This window comes from Kryptolebias marmoratus, linkage group LG19 (assembly GCF_001649575.2).
Source record: "Kryptolebias marmoratus isolate JLee-2015 linkage group LG19, ASM164957v2, whole genome shotgun sequence".
Taxonomy (NCBI): Eukaryota; Metazoa; Chordata; class Actinopteri; order Cyprinodontiformes; family Rivulidae; genus Kryptolebias; species Kryptolebias marmoratus.
Genome location: NC_051448.1, coordinates 6,625,671 through 6,651,168, shown reverse-complemented (window position 1 = coordinate 6,651,168; position 25,498 = coordinate 6,625,671). Strand labels below are relative to the sequence as shown.

The 25,498-nt window shown below is 41.0% G+C and overlaps 1 protein-coding gene across 2 annotated transcripts in view; it reads right to left on the bottom strand.

The window, feature by feature from the left end:
* fut8b (fucosyltransferase 8b (alpha (1,6) fucosyltransferase)) overlaps positions 1–25,498 on the bottom strand; it is a 251,517-nt gene that overhangs the window by 36,104 nt on the left and 189,915 nt on the right. For both annotated transcript variants that reach the window (XM_025005036.2, XM_017411735.3), the window contains 3 exons: positions 10,537–11,131; positions 1,322–1,440; positions 99–261 (listed from right to left, as the gene is read on the bottom strand). In XM_025005036.2, the coding sequence (XP_024860804.1) occupies positions 99–261; positions 1,322–1,440; positions 10,537–10,739 (485 nt within the window). In that variant the 5' untranslated portion in view covers positions 10,740–11,131. The remainder of the gene's footprint in view (positions 1–98; positions 262–1,321; positions 1,441–10,536; positions 11,132–25,498) is intronic.

Here is a 25,498-nt window from a genome sequence, read left to right as displayed (position 1 = left end):
AACATCAGCAGTTTCTTTTCCATTACTGTTTCAAGGTGCTGTTCACTATAGCAGCACCAAAAACAACAAGATGTGTTGTGTTTACAGTATATGCTCACCTCTCCTGGTGTCCGAGGTCCTGCAGGAGTGCATCAGCATATTTCTGCCTCTCACTGGGCTCAACATTGGACAATTTCTTCACCTCGCTGCGCACAAAGTACCAGAACTCTTTAACGCCATTCTCCACCTTTCTCCGCAGCTCCTCCTGAGTGGGCCCGGGGCCTACGGGGAGGGGGGACACGAGGTCAAAATACACAAGAGCTCACAGCAACACGAAACAAAGAGCCCCGGCTGGTGTAACATTTCAGGCGTAGGTATGATCTAAGGCACTGAATCAACAATGGCTACAAAGCTGCTTCATAGGAAGACAGCTTGAAGAAATGAGGTAGGAAATGATGTCAGGAGGACTTCAAGAGTGTCTGAGAATTAGCATTGTGTAAGCATAAATAACCTCCTAACACAAAACGCAGCTTTGAAACATAATCATTAAAATTTTTCCTCTTTCATACTTTGTCCCTGGGTGTTACTTTGACCTCATTAAGAAACACTTGATCACTGCTTTTGTGCATCCTCTCTCTCATGTTTTTCACACACAGGAACTTTATATCCCTTTCGAGCCAAACAATGTGGAGCAGCCTAAGTGGATAACACAGTTGCCTGCTCTGATTTGTGTGGAGAGAAACAGGGAAAAAAAGAAACAGCCTGAAGCGGGTGGAGACGGCTGCAGTGATGGTGGTGGCTGTGGAGAATTCCTTTTTTTAAACTTCCTATCTCATACCATCCTTTTTCTTTACCCCAAAGCTTGTGGAAAAAAAAGTTGCAGGGTATTTTTAGCTTTTTCTCCCCCTGCGGCAAGATGGAAAAGCTGACCCTGTGCTGCCCTCCACGCTCACATGTCCCTTTTTATTTCCTCCCTGTCTTTTTTCTCCCCTCTCACTCTCTTATTTTGCCAGCGGGGGATTCACACTACTTCCACTTCATTCACACATTTCCCCGCTCACCTGACAGCTTTCCTGCCCCTCTGACCACTACTTACAGAAGCGAATACACACATGACCCTGCCCACTGTCGACGTGGCTGTGCCATCAGCACTGCTGGGCTACAGCAGGTTTAACACGGGACTGGACTGACATTCTCCCTGCAGGCAAAACTTCTTCAAGCAGCTGAATGGTTTTATACCTCATAGATATGGTCAGCCCACACTTTCAATATACTATGCGTTGTTATGTTTCAACACTGTGCACCAAGCCCTTTCCTGAAACCCTAAAGGTGGCCTATTTACCATCTCCGGTGAGTTTCTGGAAGCTGTGGATCTGTTGTTTGGCTCTGGTAAGCTGGTCCTCCAGGGAGCGCAGCCTTCCTACTGCCAGGGATCCAGCTTCTGCCTGACCCTCTGGTATCCTGGAGGACAAAAAGAAAAAATATATATATATATAAAAAAAAAGGTACATCAACAATAAGAAGACTATTGTGTTGCTTTTTCAAACAAAAGAATTCTTGTATAAATGCTCTGACAGCGTGAAAGACATAAAAGAACCATTTTTATAAAAAGCTTCCTTGAAGGCCTAGCATTCCTTCAAGGAATGGATATCCCTCGCCACCTTTTGTGGCAGAATTTCAGACTGAGACTACGTTGAGTAATGACGGAGCTGTAGCCATTTTGGTCAAACCTTCAAAGCAACATTATGAGCAGTCTCATGAGATGTCACCTTCAAAATACACGTGAATTACTCTCAGCTACGACCACATCAGTTCTAACCATTTTTGCATTGCTAATGTGGATTAGCTGTGGTGGCCATCTTGGATTGGGTCGACTCTGAACGCTAATCATTTGTAGACATTTGTCCAACTGATGGAGATAAGCATCAGCTCCCCCCGCAACCTAAAGGAAAAGTGGGTAAAGGAAATGGATGGATGGATGTTTGTCAAATGATTACTTTCTGAGAGTTTCATTAGAATCCATCAATTTGTATACAGAATATTTTACTTACAGACAAACAGACACACCACGCATACTCATTTACATTACCGTCTACGTTTCATGGCAGCAGGAGATAATTATAAAGCTCATTAACTTCCTTGCTTTTTATATTTACTGAGTTTAGAAAATGTGTTTAATGCAACAGCAGATGAAAAATAGTGTTTTGTTTAACTCTGTTACATTTATCACATTTATTAATGGACTCTGTCCTCGCTAAATAATATTAAAACAAATAATGCAAATATTTCCAAATTCTTCAAGTCATCTTTATTCATTTACTGAATAAATCTAGAGATGCTATGAGTCATTTACTTGCAGAACATTTGATCTAAAACTCCTTTTCTTCTAATTGTCACTTGCGATTCAGGAAGTTGACGAAGCCGCAAGAATATCCAGCGGTTGGTTTGATTCGAGCAGTCGCTCGCTCGGGTGACTCTGGTCTCATCTCTCAATTTAAAAAGTTGCCGAGAAAACTGAGCTGTGAAGACTAGCATCTTGTAGCGCTCACAACTGCAACTTCTACAAATGTAATTTGCTAGAACACCAGAGTGTAGCTCCCCGGAGCCCTGTCCTGGTGTATTAATTCTGAGCTCGAAGATATGTTCGGAATACTGAATCACTTTCAGTGTTTGTTAGCTTCATCCCTTTTGTCTTCTCCAAAAATTCATCCTCAGTGTCAATTAAATATGCTGTGAACTCAAAGGCAAATTGCAGTGAAATGCCAATATTTTGTGAAATCATAGGAGACTTTAAAAAGCAATTATAATCCTTGAATATTATTCAGTTTTGACACAATGAATGGCAAATGTTTAGTTGGTGAGTTTATGATGCAACCTAGGCATTTATTTGAACTCTTTTTCACCTTTTTAATTTGGTTGGAAAAGTTTTATTCTGACAATTTTAACTTGTTGTTTTGAAAAGTGCAAAAATAATAAAGCCTAAGTGCAGTAAAAACATTTGCAACCCATAGCCTTGCTTACTAATGTACATACTGTTTAAAACAATAGAGTTCAAGTGGTTATAAAGGCCAGTTGCTTCTAGGAAGTGAACATTTTATTACTCAAATTTTTGTTTGCAAGTAATTACTTCTTCCGTTTCTTTTACATTTACAGTATTTGCCATTACAGCACAAGACAGCTATTATATTAGCTCTTTATGCCTTATTCTTAATAAATGTGAATACAACATGATCAATCTTTTCAAAACTGGAACCCGAGAAGTTAGGGCTGGAGATGCTGGACCTTATGGATGATTGACCGGTGCTCTGCAGTCTGAGCTAAATCAATGGAGCTTACAAATTAGACTCATTTCATCTTTTCTGTTCCCAACGGAGACAAAAAGGCAAGAAATGACTCAAGAAGCCCAACATAATGCATGAGATGTGAACACAGACATGCTTTGGCTTAAAAGTCATATTTTTTGTTTGATAAGTATTGATAAAGCAACAGAAACATCAGCTAACAGAGCAGGACTTACAACTGCAAGAGCACTTGAGCTGGTCCTTTTTCATAAAGGCAATAATAATATTAGTAAGGGTCTTCTCAATATTGTACTGGTGCCTTTGTGCATGATATTCAGAAGTCAGAAAATGTACAAATGAAAGTCTTACAGAAATGAGTTCCTCATTACAGCTGAAATGATGTTTGGACAGAAACTCTGCTGAATGAATCTAATGTACAGTAATAAACTATTTTCATTTGCATGTAACTAGATTCATCTGTGTTACAGCTGCATATTTTCACCATTTAGTCAATTATTGCTCACTGATAAATGCAAATGTAAATTAGCATTTTTACAGCAGCATGTCGGTGAACCGTGAATAACTACAGCATGCATGCACTGGAAGCCCAAATGAGCCCTTTGACATGTTTAGAGTAATGAGTTAAAATCAGTCAAAGGAGAAAAAAGACCACTGACATGTTCTAAAATCTAACTTAAAAAAAACAACATGTAAAAGACTGCATGTGCAAATGCCCTCGTGCATTAAACGTAATGAGTCATCAAGGCATGCAAACTCAATTTGCTCCTCGAGGAAAGAACATCAGTCACTGCTAGGCATAAAGATGAGACTTAATTCTGCAACAGACCCCTCTGCCACAGAACTCCCCCCTTCAATGTGTGAGGCTGGTCCCTGAGAAGCCCAGTTCACTGAACAGAGTCTTCTTCAAAGTCACAGGAACTATAGAGAGAAGTGTGCATCATCTCATGTGTACCTTATTTAAACTGGTGATAGATGATGATTTTTATCCTTTCGAAGAACAACACCCATCTTAAATTTCAGTTTCTTTTCTTTAAGGTGTGTCTATTTCACCTCCCTGACACAGATCTTCAAAATAAAACCCTGGCAACATTTCCTGTTTTGGGTATGAGCTTATTTGTTGTTGAACCATCTTCAGATAGCTTTCCCCCATGGGCTACACCTTAACCTGCTAGTTATAGCACTGTACAAAAAAGCAACACTGGTTACATCCTTTCTCAAGGGCTTGCTGTGCCATTAAAACTGTAGTATAAATAAGTTTATATCACCTTGAACAAGGAGGAAAAAAAATAGGCCAATCGAGCTCAGGGTAATTAGTTGGAACACAGTATAGAAGTTACCTGGAATACAAATTGCTAGTGCAGTTGCTGCAGTCTATGTCAGACGAAACACATCCAGAACAATAGACGTCAATATAAAATATATCCAAACACTGAGCTGTATCAAAATCAATAGACAAAAAAAGAGGCATACAGTGAAACAAAACCCCCCACAAATGATCCCTGATGGTGTCTCTGGAGGACCTGAAGCAGAGATTAGACAACGCAGCTGGATTCACCAATATCTGAATAAAACAACACAGGAAAGGTAAGACAGGAGAAAACACTGAGTTAAAGGAGGCAGGACGCAAATGTTTGGAGAGACAAACTCTGTAAGCACAGCATGAGGCACCCACCAGCTCCAAGCACAAAAAGTGAGGTTTAGCATGCAATCCGGATTCCTCAAAAAGTCGTCCCAACTGTTGCACCAGCAGTTCCTGCTCCTGCACCTGTTAACCACGGAGTTCACAGGCCGATCAGAGCTGGGCAAAGCCGTTTGAACATCAGGGGCCTGGGTGACAATGTGGTGCATGCATATTGTATTTTGCGAGAAAAAGGCTAAAAGTCCTCTGGCAGACATCAAAAGAAAACTTTATGCGCTGACCTGGAACGCCATACATATGGATGGAGATGTAAAGTGCTCTCTGAGGTGAAGATGAAAGCGGGATGCATGGACACAATTTGCCTTTATGTTAAAAAGCAAGTTGCCTGCGCTTAAACACGTGTATCCCTGCATGAATATGCTGTTGAGCGTCAAAACTCTGAGCTGGTATGTTCCAGCCTCAAACTATAGGACTCCAATACAGAACAGGAAGGCAGCAGAGGGAAACAAAAAGGTGGAAAAAAATGGTATCACTATGAAAGCTTGCTGCTCTAGCTCAAAACGTGTTCTGGAGACCAGAAAATTTGCTATGATAAAGATGCCTACATTTTATTTTATTGCACTGCAAGTGTGTACGTGAGACTGTGTTTGTTGTGTTAAATCCAATTGTCCCCTTCCTTTGCTGTGTGTGTTGCATTCACAGACCCAAACAGTATAATTCCAAGAAAACTGATTCTGGATGGTACATTCCAGCCTCCATGTTCCAACGATTCACTTCATTTACAGCGAGCCAGCTTTGCTCTGAGCCCTACTTGAGAGAGACGTCCCAACCACAGACAGCTCCAACAATAGGGCCCGTGTGTGCGGCTGCAGACCTCACGTGCCGGGCCTGAGCGACAGCTGGAATTGGCACCATTATCTCCTCTTTGGGGGGTGACACAGGGCGGAAATCATCACTTCCTCCTTACAGTCGAATTTGACCTCATCATATAAAATCTGTTTTTACAGTTTACATTTACATTCTCATTTGACTTCAAAGATAGAGACTGAAATCAAGCAAACTCATTCAAAATGGGAGGACCTTGCAAGCTGCGGTTGCTAGAAGCAAACAGAGGAAACCACAGGGCTGCATAAGAAGGCGAGCAATTGAGGTCTAATGGTCAATAGCTTGTGCCATTAAAAGACAATTCCAGTGAAGCATGTAAAAACAATTTGTCAATGTTGCTCGGCTCTCTATCTGTCCCATATATCTGAGTCACATGCTTGTGTGTGTGCAAATAATTCCTGGGATACGTTTTACTCGCAGAACACATTACATGGGTTTACAGCACTGCATCAACTGAAACAAATCGACGCAATACATAAATCTCTTTTAACGCCTAGTTTCTGACATTATTGCACAACAGCAAACAAATCTGTTGGCCCTGAGGTAAGCTGAAATAACAAATAAAACCGATTAGGGCAATGACTGTGGTCTCTGCAACTCTTCTCATCCCCTCGGTCCTCATTTTTCATTTCCTGCTTGCTGCTCTTTACTTAGTGCAGTCTTCATGTCATCCATCATGCTCCCATTCTCGCCTCCTTCTCGGCGTCGTCCCCTCCCTTCCTCTTTCCGTCCCCCTGTTGGCATGCCATGGGGTGGGGCATCGATCAGGTCCTCATCGCTCAGCCCGTCTGTCACTTATAGCCCGTCCACCCCCCTTCCACCTCCACCTCCTCTGGCGTCGCACCATCAGGTTGGCACGTGTCATTGTTTCTACGGGAGCGGTGGCTTTGTGCCCGGGGTGACTGACAGCTGCAGAGAGGGCGGAGCCAGACACGTCAGGCAACTCGACCTCATGCTCACCTCTCATTAATGCTGCCGGGTGATTGGTGGGTTGGCACACCGCCTGTCACTCAAATCACTCAAGAATGGGCTGAATAACTGGACAGCATCTGTAGGCCAGCCAGGTGATTCTAATTTGAATCCAAGAGGTGACTGATATTGATTAACTAGGCATGACAACCATAAAAAATAAAAAAAAAATTAAAAAAAAAAGGGGGAAAGACATACACTTATGGAAGAAGCTGAATAAGTAAATATTTTCATCTTGTCAGTTATTCTGCAAACATCTGATCAACAAAATCAATGTCTTAGGCAAACTTACTGTCAAAAGGCAAATAAGATAATCTAAACAAGATCCTGTCAAACGTATAATAAATGCACCACACCGCCTGATAACTCATAACACATCTATCTGCTGTGGTGTAATGACAATAACCAAGTTAAACTCCACTTTGATCTATAAATCAGTCTGAATGCAATGAGTTTTTGGCGATGCGAGAACTCAATGTGATACAATTTAATGCCTGTTTTATGGGTTTAAATCTCTCTGAGGCCATTCATAAAAAAAATAAACGTACTAATGCGACAGTTAGGTACTTTGAATGAATTCTTCTTGATTCATCTGATGTCAGCAGGGCTATTCCAAAGAACTAATTTTGCTCCTTGCAGAGATTCATGTTCTCAATCCAAATCAGCACAACGTGTAAGCTGGTGAATTAGGTTAGATGTGTGCTGAAATGGTCGATCAGTGAGCTAGCGAGTTGTTACACAGTCAGTCATTCTGAGACAATTTGTCGGCTGGAAGCTGTCTTGGTGACACGGCAACGATGGTAGAGGAAGAGGAGAGGGATAAATGAAAAAAGGAGGGAAAGAGAGAAATAGGGGTTCAATGAAGAGTGAAGAGATAAGCTGAGGAAGAGATGATAGACAGCTCACTACCAGCCGCTTTGTTTTTTTATCAAGGCCAGGGTCTGTAACCTTTATGTTTAAAATAGAATTTTTTTTAACCATTTTCTAACTAAAGAGAATTTGTAAAGGGATACAATTCTTCACTCTTAACAGAAAAGATGACATACTTGAATTTATAGTAACTCATGTCGACTAATACCTGTTAAACAGTAAACAACCCAAACTACTTCTATTATTCGTGTCATTCTACTTCCGAAATTTAATGCACTTATTGCAATAAATCTGTACAGGTACACTTCTTAAACTACACTTTCCTATTATTTTTAAAAGATCGAAATAGGTTCTTGTCATTTTTGGTCGTTTGGTCAAAAATACAAGGAGCAACTACAGAAAGGCAAAGGAGCCACATATGGCGCCAGAGCCGGAGGTTAATATAAAGATAAGAAACCCTCCAAGAGGAGGTGTGAGAGCTCTTCTTCAGGTCTATATCTGACCATTTTACACACAAGTGTTGCTGTTGTTAGCTCATAAAGCTTAACCTCAGCAACGCAGTCACCTCCTTTTAGTTTCTCCTGCTGGATCCTTAGCTGAAGCATAAAGGAACTTGAGAAGGCGCTGCTCCAGTAAACAACTGTGGAGGTCTCGGCCCCAGATCAACAACTGAACTCAATAACAAGCAACAAGCATGCAGTGTGTCGAGGACCCATCTGGACATCGACTGAACATCGACTGAAAGCTGCACTTGTTTTTTTTCTTTTATCCCATGAATTCTACCTTTGTTTTCGAGCCAATTCTGAATAATTACAAAAGCAAGGGATTTTAATCAGGGACCAGCTGTCTGAAGCGACACATGTACGTGTTTTTATGTTTGTGCACGCTGATGAGGACCCTGCATCAAAGTGAATCCGAATATTACAGAAGAGTACCAATGCCAACATCTAAAGCTCTCCTTTAATATGACACACACATAAAAAAACACTATTGCATCCTCTGCACATGAAGGCATAGTCTCACACTCACACACGTACAGATCTAGAGTTTGAGTGTGAAGAGAAACACTGTCAGCATGTGGAGATAAGAGTGGAACCATCTGTCTCACTGTTACAAATAGCTTGAATGTGTGAAAGATGCTGTGTGGTTAATGGACTTGCGCAATGTGCTATTGTCTTCAAAAATAACGTAATGTGGTGAGGTGTGTGACACGCCATCCATCTGTCACACTCAGCATCTCTAACACTACTGATCAGCTTTTCAAACTGTGAAAGGGTCATTTGATAAAGCTGTGTTTAACCATGAGCCACAGAAAGTGTCACTAATCTCTCTGCTGCATTGTAGCATTTAAATTATTCTTCTTAATTGCCGTTTTCCAAAGAGATACATGCTGTACTGGCTGTTGGACAAAATGGAACAATGTGGCACAAAATCCTTTTTGTAATTGAAGTGTTTAAAAACCAGACAAAGAATTATAGGTACATAAAATTCATTGTTAAGTGTGCTTTGCTCAAAAAGTCAGCTCAACTGTTTTAATATATAGAAACTGTATTCCGACCCTCTCAAAATTCTGAAAAAGCAACAACTTGCCCAATAATTCCAACATTGTAAGTTCTTAATTTTACCATATCTGCAAATAATCTAAAAAGCTCTGGCTTTCTAACCAGGTTTAAACTTTGATTCAACACAGATCTAAAAAAATGTTAAAGGGTTAAAGTCAACCCCTCATAATATTAAATAACTGGAATGTTGGCTACTAAAGACTAAAGATGACAAATTTTATCACCATATTTATGTCCAGTTTTAGAAAATGTGTTACAATTTTAACTGACTAGAAGGTGCCATGTAAAAAGGGAACTTAGCCTGTATATGACATATACTATAGACTAGTGGTTCTCAAGCATATTATCCATATTACCACCTTAAATAATACTAACCATTATGACAAACATAAAACTATAGTACAAGCTTATTCTCATATCTGGCATAAAGAAGCTGCCCAATCCCGTAACCCTGGTTTAAGGATGTGATATAAGATGGTTCCATGCATTTCTTGCAAAGAACAGCACCACATTTATTGTAGTCTTGGCCTTTTCTTTGCTTCACTACAATTTCATACAAATGTGAGATAACTTGAATTACATTTTTTCACTGTTTGTTGCTGTTTTTCCGTCAGTCCTTAAGAGACTTCTCTGATGCTGCATAAGTCGCACGTTGGTTCACCGTCATCCACTTCAGTTTCTACAGAGGTTTGAAAAAAATCTTCCACTGCACCTTAAGTAGTCTCCATTTGAAGCTAAGATCCTATTTTGCTTGGGCCGTTCATCTTTTTTTATTTATTTTTTGGTTATTTCTGTTGTTTTTGCTTTCCTTGGCTGTTCAGGCTATTATAGCTAGCTTATTATTTAACTTGTAAAAAGCTGATTCCAAAAATACTTGTGAGTACCATAAAAAGGATCCTGAGTATCATCAGTGGTCTTTGTACCGCAGTTTTAGAACCATGCCTATAGACTATAGTTATATATATACTTTTGCACATTTTTTTGAAAATGAATTAATATTGAGAAACATAAGTATTGACAGTGAAGTAGCATTTAAATATTTGTGAATTTGTTTTGAATCTTCTGGCACCCAGTTCGGTCTGAAAGAAACTCTAGGATGAAAAAAATACAGTGCTTTTCCACATGTATCAAAGAATACAGATGTTTCAATTGGAATAAATGAACTTCTAGCTGAGCACCTAAACAGAACTTTGTGGGAATAAATCATAACTATAAGCTAAGCTAAATAGTAGATATACCTCACAAAGATAATTAAGCACAACAAAACAAGCTTCTTTATGCTCACTGCAGCACACAAGCAAGTTATTTTGTAAAACAGTCAGCTTGTAACCTGAGAGATTCAGCCATGCGCCGTAGATCTTCATTTTGCTGCTTAAGTCGTTCCAACTTGGCCAGGATCTTGGAGAGCTCCCTGCTGGACCGTTCCGGGTGCTCGCTGTCCCTCACCAAGTGACCACCGATGTAGAAGAGGAGTGTGCCCCAGGCTAACAGCACCAGGGTAATCCAACGCCATGAACCTGCCCAGGGCCGCATGCTTCAACCACACCCACCAAAACTGCCTTTGTGGTGTGTCTGTCCACCCACCAATCCTCTGGCCTTGCCTGGATGCGCCTGCACGCACGCTTTGTCCCCTGTCACCAAAAATGCCACAGCACTAACCTTGGCGCTGGCATCTTTGCAAGGATCATAAATGACAGATGAGAGGGTAGCGTATGTGGCTCAGGAGAATCTATGAAAAGGCAAGGGATGCTCCTCTATTGATCAGCTAGCCTTTCTTGTGTGCTAAAGCATGACTAGCACACTCCAAAGACAGTGCTTTGATTGGTGTCTTGTCCCTCCACCCAGTGTCGTGATAACCAGTTTCTCCAAGGGCTGTGCGCTGTGTTGCTCCGGCCACACAGGTATTCTTCTATTCGAGTTGCATCCTGTAAAAACATAAAAGAGACAAAGGAATTAGTTTAACTAATGTTAGTTCATTTTCAAATGCAAACAAGCTCTGAACGCATTTGTTGATTTGCAAATGCTTCCTGAATTTGCTGGTCAAACAGGAGCAAATAAAAGCATCATGGAATAAGCAAAGCAATCCAGCTGGAGGGAACAAGTCCCCTGAAGAGGAAAACAAAGCAAGAGACAGACAGTGTCATCCAGAAACAAGTGCACAGAACAGCCAAGATGCTGCTGACTGTTCTCGACAGAAACCTGTCTCAGCAGCCTACGGGATTGATCAGCATGACACTGCAATTTGCATTTACACAGTGATGTGCAGTCCCTAAGCTGTGCTGTCGAGACGGGACACGGATGTTCCACTTGCAGCGTCTTGCCTGTTTGCACATTACACAGTACACACTTGCACTCATGCACAATGAAGTCTCTCAAAAGCCAGTGAACTCAACACATATGAATACAAAAGCAACCACACTATAAAGAATCCATATTTTATTTCCTCCAAACCACATCTCCACCCCTCCCAACCACAACCCACTTCCAACACTTTATCCCTCCATCTTAGTTAAAGCACAACATAGTCAATTTAGTTGACAAAAATCCCACAAAACCGAGGAAAAGTTTTCCCTAAGCATCGTCCTCTTTCCCAAATGCCACCCCCCACAACCCCAGTAAACTCTGTGACAGAACGCAACATTGTCAAGGTGATACAGTGAACTAACAGAGCAGAAGGAAATAAAAATCCCCCTGATCATCAGTTCCCTTCATCCCAAAGCAGCAGAAAAGCTGTTGATGGATGTGTGCCGGGTTTAGGAAGCAACCTTTGCTGTCAACTCCCCAACAAAGCCCTGCCATGCAACCGAGACCAAAAACTGTGATTGGATGAAGACTGGCAGATGTGTGTGTGTGTGTGTGTGTGTCACAACCACAGCATACTAGAATAATGCCAAGCATCTTTACATGAGTGGCACCAGTTGGGATGGGTATGACTGACACGCTGCAGTGTCTCTGGTGTGTCTCTCTGTGAGCTTTCAAAACAGGAAAAAGTTGCTGCTGGGCTTCGCCTGACAGCAGAGAAATAGGTTAACAGTAGCTCACGTTTACCTTGGCAGTAAAGCTGCTATGTAGGACATAAATGGTGTCATGAAACTATAAAGCCTGCTTATGTGCCAGTGGTGAAAACTGCCCAACGTGTAGCAGCTGAGGTTAGTGAAACAATGAGGATTTTTAACATTTTTATTTATTTTTTTATTAAATGATGTGGGAGCAGAAAGGCCTTCCGTGCTCGTGTTGCTGTTGGGACAAACCTGGGCTGACACGCGGGTGTCTCTTTATGCATGCAGCTCAACAAAGTGCTGAGCTGTGTTTTATTATGGAAAATAAGAGGTGCAAGAGGATGGCACTCCACTAGCTAATGCATGACTGGGACTTCACTAAAAGCCAGGCTGAATAAACTCTTGTCACCGTGTTTGAGGAACCATAATGAGGTCTGAGTGGACTAAAACTAAAACTTATAAAACTGCTCAATGATCAAATTCAATATGAGAAGACGTTCTGCTTTTGTACAAACGTTAACACAGATGCTGGAATGTTCTCTATGGGGATACTGTCACTGGTAGTTTTGTAGGCAGTAGGGTGTAATGTCGTCCACTTTACTGCAACAAAATTCAGCGTGACAGGACTTAAGTTTACTAACCTGAACTGTAGGATCCACTTTTTCTAAACTACTACTTAAGACTAAGCAGAAAGAAAGTAGAGATGTCTTCCCCCCCTGCGCTAGTACTTTAACTTTATCAAATGGCAACAAAAAAAAAGTAAGTTGAAGTTGTCATAAATAATGTGTAAAGTAGTCTACATTAAGTTCACACAAGACTATAGCACACATAAAATTTACATTATTTACACTAGACACTAAAAGGGTCTGTGTCTATATTGAATTGTTTTGCACTGGGGGCCCCACAGGATCGAAATTTGTACCTGCTTCTCTCAAGTGCTTTTTGTTGCTAGGTAACAAACACCATCTTTAGTGGCCCTTAGTATCAGCTTCTCCTCTTATGTGGATGACCTCCATTGGACATCTTTTTCTGTCAAAAGGGAGTTATCTTCACTAAGACCTCTGCCCAAAGGATTCTGTAAAATTCAACTGCAACATGTTTGAACAAAACGGATTTTTACTTATTAACTGATGTACAGAGTTGGAGCAACTACAAGGGAATTAAGTTGATGAGCCACACATATCTGGATGCAGTTAGAGAGGACATGGAGGTAGTTGGAGTGAGGACAGAGGTGGATGGAGGAGGATGACTCGCGGTGGCAACGCCTGAAAGGGAAACAGCCGAAAGAAAAAGAAGAACTGAATCTGAGTTAAACATGAGCTGAACTGAACTAAAATGTGCTGAACTGGAATTTACGTACTTATTGCCCATTGTCAAAAGTGAAAGGGCGATGATTCCATAAACAATGTTTTTGCCAGTGTCTGTGGGTATGCATGTGTTCGTATCGTTAGCATTATAACTCTCAAACCACTCAATGGATTTTACTCTAATGTTCAGAAAGTAATCTCTGGGTGTACATCTACAACTGATTAACTGTTGGAGTTGATCAAATTCAAGATGGCTGCCACAGCAAATAAATTTTAGCAAACACAAAAATATTGCTCAGCCAATTTTACAGATACTGAGCTAAAATTTGGTGTCTTAGTATTTCAGACTTATACTCTTTGTGCCAAATGACGGCATGAGATGTGTGTTTAAAACTCTGCCAATAACTATTGAAATGAACTTTGTTTGTTAGCAAAATATCTCATGAACCACTACATGAATTTTAAGGAAACTTACAGAAAATAGTCACTGGATGTACGTACATTTACAACTCATTAACTTTTGGAGTCAACCCAATTAAAGAAAGCTGCCACAGCTAATCAACCTTAGCTTACACAAAAATGCCTATAAATCAATGAATTGTAGAGATATTGAGCTGAAACTTGGTGTGGTAGTAACTAAAAGGAAATCACAACACATTAAGAGTTAACAGATTGTGTGAAATTACACAAAATATTGCAGTATCACATAATGTTTTCGAAGAGACTTTTTTGGCGTCAGTGACACTGAATGCAGTAAAACTTGAATGATATAACATTATTCATATAAAAAACTGACAGTGGAAGCAATAAAAACTGTGGATAGAGACTCTTTACCTAAATTTTTCCTGCTGGAAATCATAGCAGACGGATCTTACACTTTTGGCAAAATTGTTACACAGCCTATTACCGATTGCAGAAAAACCAATTCAACTCGATACTTCTGTAAAAGCTGAGTGGGAAGATGTAGTCACTTAAATATGAGCACACGCTGTGTAGAGTTTAGATAAAACGTGTGATACCAACCACCTTTAATAAAACACAGGAAGCACCCAATAATCATCATCAAAAAACACACTCGTGCTCGAAGGTGCAAAACCTACAGGCTCGAGGGTTTGATTCTGTTTTTATATGAAAGTCATCTTTACAAACTGCACATTATGACAATTATCAAATCCAGTCAATGGCTTCAGAAAGTGAGCGAACACGGTTTTAGCCTCCTTTCATTGTGCCTTTCAGCTCAGCTTTGGCTTTGATGAAGTGGCACAGGAGAGAAGGAACACATTATATAGTTTCAGATAGCCGGGTTTATAATTAAAAGAATGAGGAGACATCTATTGAGTCCTGTGTCTGCAGAACGTGGCCTGATTAAGGAGAAAATGTTGCTCTGCTATGATACTCTACAACAATTTGTTCTGCAGATGAAAATCTGTTGGTGTCATATTCCACTAGAAATACAACAGAGAAAACGTACAGTAGACCTTAACGTTTTCTAAAATCCTTTCACATCTGCCCTTCAGTCAAACAAAGGGGAAAGGGATGCATACATAATGAAAATTAGGGAAGTGTCAGTTAAATAATTGGAAAAAACCTCCACTGTGGCACGACCATTTCTAAGTTGGACTGTGTGACATATATGCTGACAGTGGGGTTTTACAGAAGTTGACTTAACATCTCTTTTTTTATTATTCTGCTTTTGGTCACCAACCCCCTCCTTCTTTGCTTTTACAGTAAAGTGAAATGCAAGACAGAGCTCCTATTTAGAAGATAAATGATCTTTTCAAACGGATGGTATAAGTCGACGTGTGCTGTTCATAAACACCTCTTGTCTGCACCGACTACACCTTTGCACACCAATCCTTCCAAGCGACTTTGTGTTTTAAACACCACCTCTCTCCTAAAGTGCGCCTTAAGGTAAAGGTCGTTGTGGTCTGCGTGACCCTGAAAGGTGGGCTGTTGGCACCGTCACAAAATGTCGCTGAGCGGCAGAAACTTAAAGGAGCCTCTGGGGTCAGCATGAACGACCCGTTTTCTGTTTTGTTGGTGATTTTCTTTTTTGTGTGTGTGACTAAGACCGCAATAGGGGTCAACTATCCGCAGCCTCCGGTCTCCAGACTATACGCACCGCAATGAGGTTCACTACTGAATTATGCATGCAGCTCAGTTAAGGATGGCTTCTATTACACCAACATCACCACTCAACTCCGAGGACAAGGGAAAGGATGCATCACCTATATCACATTATACCACCTATATATACTATGTATTACATCTGTTCATATATACACATCTCTCTACTGTCACTCCTCATCTGTGTTAGTGATGTTAGTGCAGAGGATTATAATTAAGTGTTGCTAGGGGCAACCCTTAGGGAACATGTAGCAAGAAGTGATGCATCTCATGGTATGTAACAGGGTAGCAGGGTAATGATTGTGGTTGGAGAACAGGTAGGAGAAAAAGGATTGGGTTGTTTGGACTCCAGATGTACAGAATGAAAAACATCAATGTCAACTCTGCTGGCTTTTGTAAAAACTGTAATTTAACTAAGAAAGTTCTTTGCTGAGCATGCCGTTTTTGAGAAACAGACCTCTTTTTAGCCATAAAGCTACACTCATTTATAACAGCCTCCTATAACTGGCTGCTGAGCGGCTTTTCTGGTTATTTTCCCAGCTGGCATGAAGCTTCAGTCCAAGAACCATCTATTTTTTAAAGCTTTTATTCTTAAGGCACAATTGCAATGGTTCCAGACACACACAAATGACACTTTATCAGCAGAATACAAGACTGTTGAATTTAACAAGTTAAAGAATCAGTGCAGAGTCAATCAGAGCGCAGAGGTAAAGGAAGAAAATTAAGTTAAATGCTTTTTGTTTTTCTGCTGATTGCTTCCACTTGCAGCTAAACCATGACCGTTTAAGTTTGAGTGTAACGCCGAGTGTACGTCTATCGATGTGTATGCCAGCAAATGTGTGACTCACTCAGCAGCAGAATGCTACCACTCCCAGTGCTCCATTTCTCTACTCTGTTGGCTCGGTGCCGAGATGCGGAGACACCCGAAGCTTTTTGGGGTGCCCCTGGTGTTTTGTATGCAAGGGTGTGTGGGAGTCACACTGCTTGATACAGCTGACTGCACCCACAGACACACGTTCAGGCACACACACTCAGAGTGGTAAATATTTCATGAGCGGCTGTTTACTTCACAACATTTCTAAGCCAAATGTGCAGTAGTCCATTAACTTAAGCTAAAAGGCAGAGAGAAAGTCAGGCGTGAGGACAAGCGTGGTGGAGGAGAAGAAAATAGATTGATGGAAAGCTTTGAGACTAAAGGGCATGACGGCCAAATAAATGCAATGAATTTTAATCTACACATATAGACAGAGAGACCCATAGCTAACATGATTTACACTGTGGTCATGTCCTCGGAGGGAATTTACTGTACAGCAAATGTCTGTGATTACTAACAAATTACATGTTGTGTTTCCAAGCTAATTTGATTTTCTGTCTTTTATTTCTTTATATATGACTTGTTTATGCAATATGACTTTAAATCATTTGTCTTGTTTTAGACAATTCGTTGACACATATTAGCTCAGGAGAGCCCCAAAGCACCAAATTAACCCCAGTGTTTTTAAATAGATTTTTCACTTAATTAAAAATGTCAATTTGCACAATTCAGTCCCAAAATAAATTAAGTTGGGTTCTGAACTATTAGCCAGTCTGACAAATTAAAATGCAGTTTGCAGAGTTCAATTCATGCTGTTTATAATGCGTTCGTATTGTGTATTTTCTGAAGTTTGTCAGATCCGTTTTATGAAAACATACCAACTTGGTATTGGCTGCTAATAGAAAGAGCAAGCTAGCTTTTCCAGGTGGAATTGCAATCAGAGCACAGAGTGCAAATGGTTTGTTTTATTTTTTATTTCTTGGTTATTTGTTTTTCATGAAGTGAGAAAGGAAAAAGACAAGAAGACAGCAATGTTTTTACAGACAATTTCCATGACATGCATCCCAAAATTCCACTTCTTGACATGCCAGATACTAGCTACTTTGGCTCCATCCACAGAGAAATGCTCTCTTTCCAAAACAACTGCTTTCCTTGTAAACATGGCACAGTTTCTAGAAATGTCTTCATAGACACAGAAAGTGATTCAAACCCTGTAGTAACTACACCAGGCCTGTATGTGGCACTGACCCTATGCCATGAAAGTACACCGGAAACAGAGAAGAAGACATGGAGCAGACATTCCAAGCTGTAAACACAGTGGGTTCTTCCACAGCAAACAAATTTCAAAAAGAACCAAAACAAAAATGCCCTCCAAAGCAGAAGGTTTCTGGTAAACAGTCAACAAAAAGATCGCTGTATTGGGCACTATAAATAAATGTACCTACCTACCTACTAAATACAATAAAGAACCAAAAATCTATTATTTAGCTTGTAACACTAAGCTCATGTAATGGACAAATAATTGTGTACAGTCATTTGGAAAATGTAAAACTTATTTTTTGCCTAATAATCGTGCATGAGGTGTAACTCAATAATTTGCATTAAAATGTGCTAATAATGTAAGCCTGTGTGATCTTGCAGATGTTAAAATCATGTCTAATCTAATGAAGACATGGAAAAATCGAACTTTTCACAAGTGACAGTCTTTTTTTTTTTTTTGTAAACTAAAGCATTGAGGGCACTCTACCTAATTGTGACTTTGGGATAAAGTCTCAGAAAAGTAGCTAAAGGTCTTGGAGAAGTTCTAGCCATGGCACCGCTTGGCCCAATCCAGCTTGGAATTTGGTATCACAGCCAAGCACACTGCCTTCTCCTTCAAGGTTATCTCTGTGGAGAATTCGCTGACAGCAGGATACACGCGCAATCATGCATGCACACACACTCACAGGGCTGACACATAGGTATCCATGCACATACACACACCTTACTGGTCGATGCCGGGGGTGCAGTGCGGTTTTTTTGTGTCAGAGGTTTATGCAAACAAGTTTTTAATTGCAACAGGGGGACATAATTAGCAGCAAAATGCACCTATCACTCTTGCTTTATTACTTTTTATGTCCAAATAAAAACGTGGACCTAGGCAGGGGCCACACCTGCCAACCCAATCTGTGCTATGACAAGTGAAGGTGGATCTCAGGGCTCAGATGTGGTCAAGGGCAGCATTGTAAATTCTTCATGTCAGTGAAGGTGATGAACTGGCTCTGCAACGGAGCGTGTGTTTGTGTTCGAGAGGGAAAGTTAAAAAGCAGGAGTCAATAACACTCCAGCAGCTGCATGTATCATGCCTGCAGCAAGAGAAAGGACCTTGAATGTCAGTGTTTATGTAGTGATGTGTGGGTTGCAGAGAAACTTGAAATTGATCATTTATTTCATGCACAGCCATGATAAGAAGCAGAGCTCTGTGTGTAAGCCAGCGTGCTCGCTGCAGAGAACCTTGACCGTCATTATGTGCGGGCAAAAAGCATAAACTCAGGGTCAGTTTTACCCCTCTACCTTGAGCTAAATTGCTGCTGGGACCCACACACACATTAATTGTCTGTTCCAGTTTCTATTCCACATAATGAGTCCCAATGACGGCTGACCTTTCACAGCCCGGGGTGCCAGGGACAGGCTAAAGACACGGGGTCAGCGAGGGACAGTGAAAGGGGCCTGCAGTCACCCCATACAGAGGGTGCCAACCTTCATCCGGTCACTTTAAAGTGGTCTAATGAGTAGCTAAAAAAAAACAAGTGAAAAGAGAGTGCAGAAACGAGAGGATAATGGAACAAAATCAAAGAGAATGGAAGAGAGAGAGAGCATTTACAGTTATACTGTTGTAAGTATATGATTTTACCCTCTGAATATGCACAATGTAATGTGATTCAGTGGATCCACTGAATATGGATTCTGTTCAGATTACAATCAGACCTTTGAAGCGAGATTTAAAAGTGGTCAGGCTAACACTGTGATTGCAATTTCTATAATTTGTCTGCAATCTATAGTAAGAGTAGGGAAGAAAGAAAGCTTTTAATTTTATTTTGTAGTCTTGCAGAATTTCACATGTTCAGCAGCACCTCAATTTTGGCTCTTGTCTCTTCAGGGTCACTCCTAAAAGCTTTATTTGACCCTGATTGCTTAAAAATAGCAGAATTCAAGATAGACAGATGCTCTTGGTTTGAGGTGAGCCAACGTTGACAGAAGGTAAGCATAATGCAAGGTTATTTCATGGTAATGTTATCAGTTCCTCAAAGAAAGGCCTGGATTACAAATGAGGAATCTCAGCTAGTCTTTTCCATGGTAGATAAGTCTTTGTGGTCCAGACTGTGGACAGGTGCGTAAACTCTTTAACACAACACAAAACTGAACCAGCCTACTAGAAAAACTGTGTGAACCAATGTGGGAACTTTTTGTGATCAACTGTCAAAAATCACAACTGACATTGAAAGAGCTGGTAGAAAAGTTTGAAAAAAACCAAACCACACACAATCTGGAGCAGCACTGCACTGAGAACAGACAGAGAAAGAATGTGTCTAAGGTTGAAGACGGCGTTTAGGGAACACCAGCCACAGAGGGAGACAGTGAGGAAAAATTGCTGTGATCTTCCATTGCAATCTCCCAATAAAAGCAAGGATTGACGAGAACAGGGGGCTCGGCAGTCTCTTGTGCAATAAGTTACTTTTCCGACACAATAAGCAGTACGCCCCACTGCTGAACATTTCATACCTCTCACATCTTCTGCGACCAAATTTATGGCCAGCGGTTAACTCCCATTATACCCTGGCTTGGGGCAAATGTAGCGCCGCCTTGCCACAATTCAAAGCGCACTCTCTGAGGCTTGAATCATAAAGCACTGACGGGAGGAAAAGAAAAGATGGAGAGGAGAGCTTTGGCAGAAGAGACCGGCTGCAGAAAAGGAAGGCTGAAAACAAGGAAAAAGGGCAAAGGACACAGCTCAAGCGTGTACAGTCACACAAAGAAGGCAAACGGTTTTAGGGACAGATAAAAGGGGAAAATAAGAAAACAGGGAGCGAGACTGAGGAAGAGGCAATCAGAAGAAAGATGGTGGAGGTAGAATAAAAGACAGAGAGGGGGATGAACAGTGTCCGCCCAGGGGCCCCTGTCTTGAGCAATACAAAGCAGAAGTTAAATAAACAACAAATGCATACATAGTTTTTTAAAGATTTATCAATTTGCTACAAATCCTCCATTCACTTGTCTTATGTCATCTGTGACCTCAAATCCTTTCACTGCAAAAACACACCAGCAAAAACAAGTGACATGTTTACCTTTGTTTAGCCTTAAAGTCTGACTTTTACTTTGACACGAGAAAAAAAAAAAATCTGTCACCTTTACGAAACTGCTGATAGCAAGATAACTTTCTTGACATTTACTCAAACAAATGCCTTCTTTGTAAAACAAAGCAGTTTGGCATATTTTGAAATGACACCATTTTAAAAAAAATCTTGCCTGTAAAAGACAAGATTAATGCAGCAACAGTCAAGCAAAAAAGGCCCCAATTTTCTGTGGCTACTTCACTATTTGTGTCCTTCCACACTCCAAAGACATCCATGAGAGATGAAAAAAAATGTTTTAACAATGACCAAACCTGCGTGCTTTGGGCTGTCTGTATTGATCTTTCAATGGGGTACCAACAACCATGAATAAATGTTAAATCAGACTATGAAATTAATAATTGACAAGCTGAGATGGGTGATTTTGAGGCTTTTCCCTGCCAGAATGAATCTTTGCAGGTGGTCCACTATTTTCTTCTCTACTCCAAAATTCCCTCAGTCCTGCTTTATTCTTTCCCCAGCTTCCTCTCAAGTCCATTTCCCCTTTCTCATCTTTACTGAATTTTGTTAGAGCTTGGCATTTAAACTCAAACCCATTGAAAAGAGAAAAGACTTTGGTTAGCTTCGACTGATTTTATTTTCATTTAATCACTTTGGTTTGGATTAGGATTGTTTGAAAATGTTAAAATAATCTTATTTAACAAAGGGAAAAAATCGTTAGAAACATTAGCCTTAGCTGTAACTAAGTTTGATTGTCCAGAAACAAATTAGCAGAATCTTTAACAGCTTGAGAACCATTTCCAGAAAAGGCCTCATAAACTTCAGTTTACTACTACTACTGACTGCCTATTTTCTTCCCACTTTTTTTGTTTTTTATTGAGGATCTTGCCTTTGTATGTCTGCTGCTGCAGTTTGTTTGCATCATAAGCCATATTGACAGAACTCTGCATCTCCGTCAGGTTGTGTTTTCTGCTTCGGGTTCATATTCGTGCGTATGCATGACTTCACTGCCGTCTCTTCCACTCCAGCTCTACGTCTGGCATTGTCTGCATCTGTTCAGCACATCAGCTTCCACTTGGATGCTCCTTCCACTGATGTGACCTGTTTGTAAGTCTTTAGTAGTTAATGCATAGACTGGGTAACAGTTTCCACATGTAGAATCTTTGTTTTTTTTTGGGTGCACGCGACTGTAGGCATGATTTCTCTTTGCTGGTTCAAGAGGAGTTTATTCTGGTGTTGTAGCAAAACAATCTTGTCATAAGACCAAAGCATTTCTGCTTGACTGGAACCACTAATCAGATTCACTACATTCAGCTCTGACTTTCATGAACTGCTTATATCACTGGTTGTTAGTGTAATGAAACTGACAATTACAGGCCACAGTAGACATTCCCTCTGTGGCTTTTCATAACCAGCTCTTCTCTGCTGCGTATTCACTTTTGCTTGGCCCTAAATTTCAATTCTGCATTTCGTCACTGGACAATAAAGGAAAATATGCAAGTCTGTAAAAAAAGCCCCAGCCTCACCTCAAGAACATAAAGTTTCCTAAATGTGATTTAAGCTCAGGAGATGCATGAAGCTATACTCTCTGCTGAGCACTTCTAACCAACCCTGAGAAATTTGCCACCATCTCTCTTTGCTGTCCACTAAGCAGGACCTGTTGCCTAAATCAAATTTACAAATGGAGAAGACCTCTGACTCTGTAGGTATGGCTAATGCAATCACACCTCCGAGCAAAAATTCCTTCTCCTTGTCTTACCTGCTGAAAAGCAGAAGAAAAAACTGATGCGTCTCTGCAAACAGATGTATTTTTCTAGTCCTCCCTTCCAACCAGCGCAGGCACCTCTGAGGCCTTATTAGTACTTGCGAAAGCCAGTGCAGAAGTTTACACAACGTGACTCTGTAAAGCTGAAAGCAAAGGGGAAGACTAAACATTTCCTCCACTGCTGGCGGAACATTGTGATCCAACTGGGAGCAGCTGCATCACTGTTTCAACTTTCTGATGCCTCTGCAGCTGCAAGGATCAGTTGAGAGACGTCCAGCGGGGACAGAGATGCAGACAGTCACCTTCAGAATGCTCTAGACTGTCACAGGTCAACCAATTTTGCAAATCAGACATGATAATGATTCTACAAATATGTAGAATTACATGTGCACCGAGTCAGCTGTCTTGCACATCAATGCTGACTCGGATCTAAACAACACGTCCATCAATCTTTCTCTTGGGATGCTGCCAGTTTATTGCTTATTTAGTTTGCTCGTGCACTGATTGGGTTTTCACTCCCCTCAACCATTTTCCTTGCAGCTACAATTCTCTGAGTGTGTAACCAGCCACTGCACACAGCTGTCATGTGTCTGATGAAAGCAGAGTGATTGACAGTCATTGTTCAAGACTGAATATGCATTTCTCCCTCCAGGACTGACGCATGCCAAATGAAGGACATTTCCTCTGATTGATGACATCTATTTATATCAGAGCTCTCCCATTTCGCTCTTGTGGAAACTCGCTTAACATTTCTACGAGTCTACTATGCTGACCCGTGTCAGTGCCTGAGCCAGAATCCCCCAGAAGGAACTGAATGTTGGAATTCTGTTATAGTCCAAAGAACTTTTCATTAAAACGGTGCAGAAATTATGCACGACTGCAGGGATCAGCGTGGATGTGGAGTTTACTCCTGAACACCGAGGTTAGATCCCAAACCTGATCAATATTGCACTGGCTATTGTGTTTCAGCACTGCAGTCAGCTCAGTTCCGTTCGAGTGAATCCACAGCCCAGGTCTGGCAGAGCCAGTGCTAAGTCAACAGACAACATGAAAAATGGCTTCTCTCAAATGCACTGACAAAAGCAACGGCAAGGAGGAAGGAGGAGGGATGATGGCCTGAGCAGATGTGAGGGAACATGGGTAGACTTGGCAAGAAAACAGGGGACTGAGGGAATGCCTGGTTGCTGCAGCAGCAAATGTTGTTTTTGGGTCTTCGTGCAATTATGAGCCCAGAAATCCAGACGAAACAACACAAAGTAAACCAATAAACTGCTAACAAAATGCCATCATCTTTTTTAGACTGCTAAATAAGTCATCTCCTTCACCTGTCTTTGCACTTTTCTCCCACTTCTTTTGCCCTGGCTCACAACTACTTCCCTGCTACAGCTTATAAATACTTGCCAAGCTGAGCAACAAAATCCTTCCTCAAAAGTTTATCCTCCCCTCAGGCGGCATCAACGGCTTCATGTTCAACTCTACAAACCAAAGCAGTGACAGTCAAGTGCATTTAAGTTCTATCAACCTTTTTTTCCTCAAACTGATCATTCTTTATGTTCTCTTGGAGTGCAATTAATATGTTTAGCATATAAAGATTTAACAATAATGCACTTCCAATGCTTTTCTTAATAATAAACAAAGGCACACAGTTTTTTCTCTGTTTTTCTTGTACACTGCATTGAACTGCAGATGGTTCAGATGTCTGCCAGGGAATTATCGATCCAGTCACCTGTGACATAAATACAATAAGAAGACATAATACCCACTTTCACAGCATGTTTGATATGACAGTGCAAACGCCAGCTGTCATGAATAAACATTAAAAAAAAAACAGACAAAACCAAAAAAAAAAACAAAAAAACATGTATATGATGCTTTCGTGTACTAAAATGCCACAACTAGAGTTTGTTTATACTTTGTATTTTAAGATAAAAATGACCCGATTTTGTTGGGAAATCCTCTGCTACCTTGCCTGATAAAAAATTCACCAATTCAAACAACCACTTGCTTTAGAAATTCTAATCACATCCTTGTGAATACAAGATCCCGGAGAAACACATAAACCTAAGAGGCAATTTCTGTACAAATTATGCATTGATCCTAGCTCTGCTCAGCTAGCACTGATATAATGCCAACAAGCAGGGAGCTAGCAGGACCCCGTGTGCGTTAGTGTGTGTGTTGATAATAGTCTAGTCTGGTCTCAATCTGTCCGGAGGTAAAATCTTCTCCTCCTCTACAATCCCCTCTTCCCTCCTCAGTCTGTTGGATGTGATCCTCCCAGCGTGTCCTGTGTGCTGTCTGCTTCTGTTTCCCTTCCTGTCGGTGAGCTGAGAGCCAGCAGAAAGGAAACGTGCTGCCAGCATCTTGGCCTGGTTGCTTGGCTCCCCACAGCCTAGTCATTACTGCTGGCTAACAAGCAGAGAGCGAGGGACGTCTGCGGCTGCTCTTCCCCTTAACTAACAAAGAGAAAGACCTCATGGGTAACTGTGGTGGAAGCAGCGGCGCAGAGGCTCAGGCTCCTGCTGGACACATAATGGGGCTTTCTCATTATAGGTTGTCTCCTGAAGGAAAAAAAAAGTGTTCACACTGGGTTACAGGTCCTTTCAACTAAGCACTGAGGGACTGCAGGGGTAGAAAGGAAGGAACATTATGTACACGACCTGTCACATGCCACTGCTTTGAATTATCTGATGCTCGAGTATGTGTGTGCTCTGTGCCATACTCGCATGCTAAAAATGTTTACGTGCTTCCTTAATGTCATTTTTGCAGATAATAGGGACCTGGAGGCAGAAACAAGGCAGTGGGAAGGATGGACTCATACAGCCCATGAGTTCACACATAAATATAGATAAAGCCAAAAAAGATACATATTTCATTTAAAGTGTATAAACTTGCTGTGTATGCAGCATCTTCAAAAAAAAGTTGGCAGTCAGTTTCAGTGATGAGGCGTCC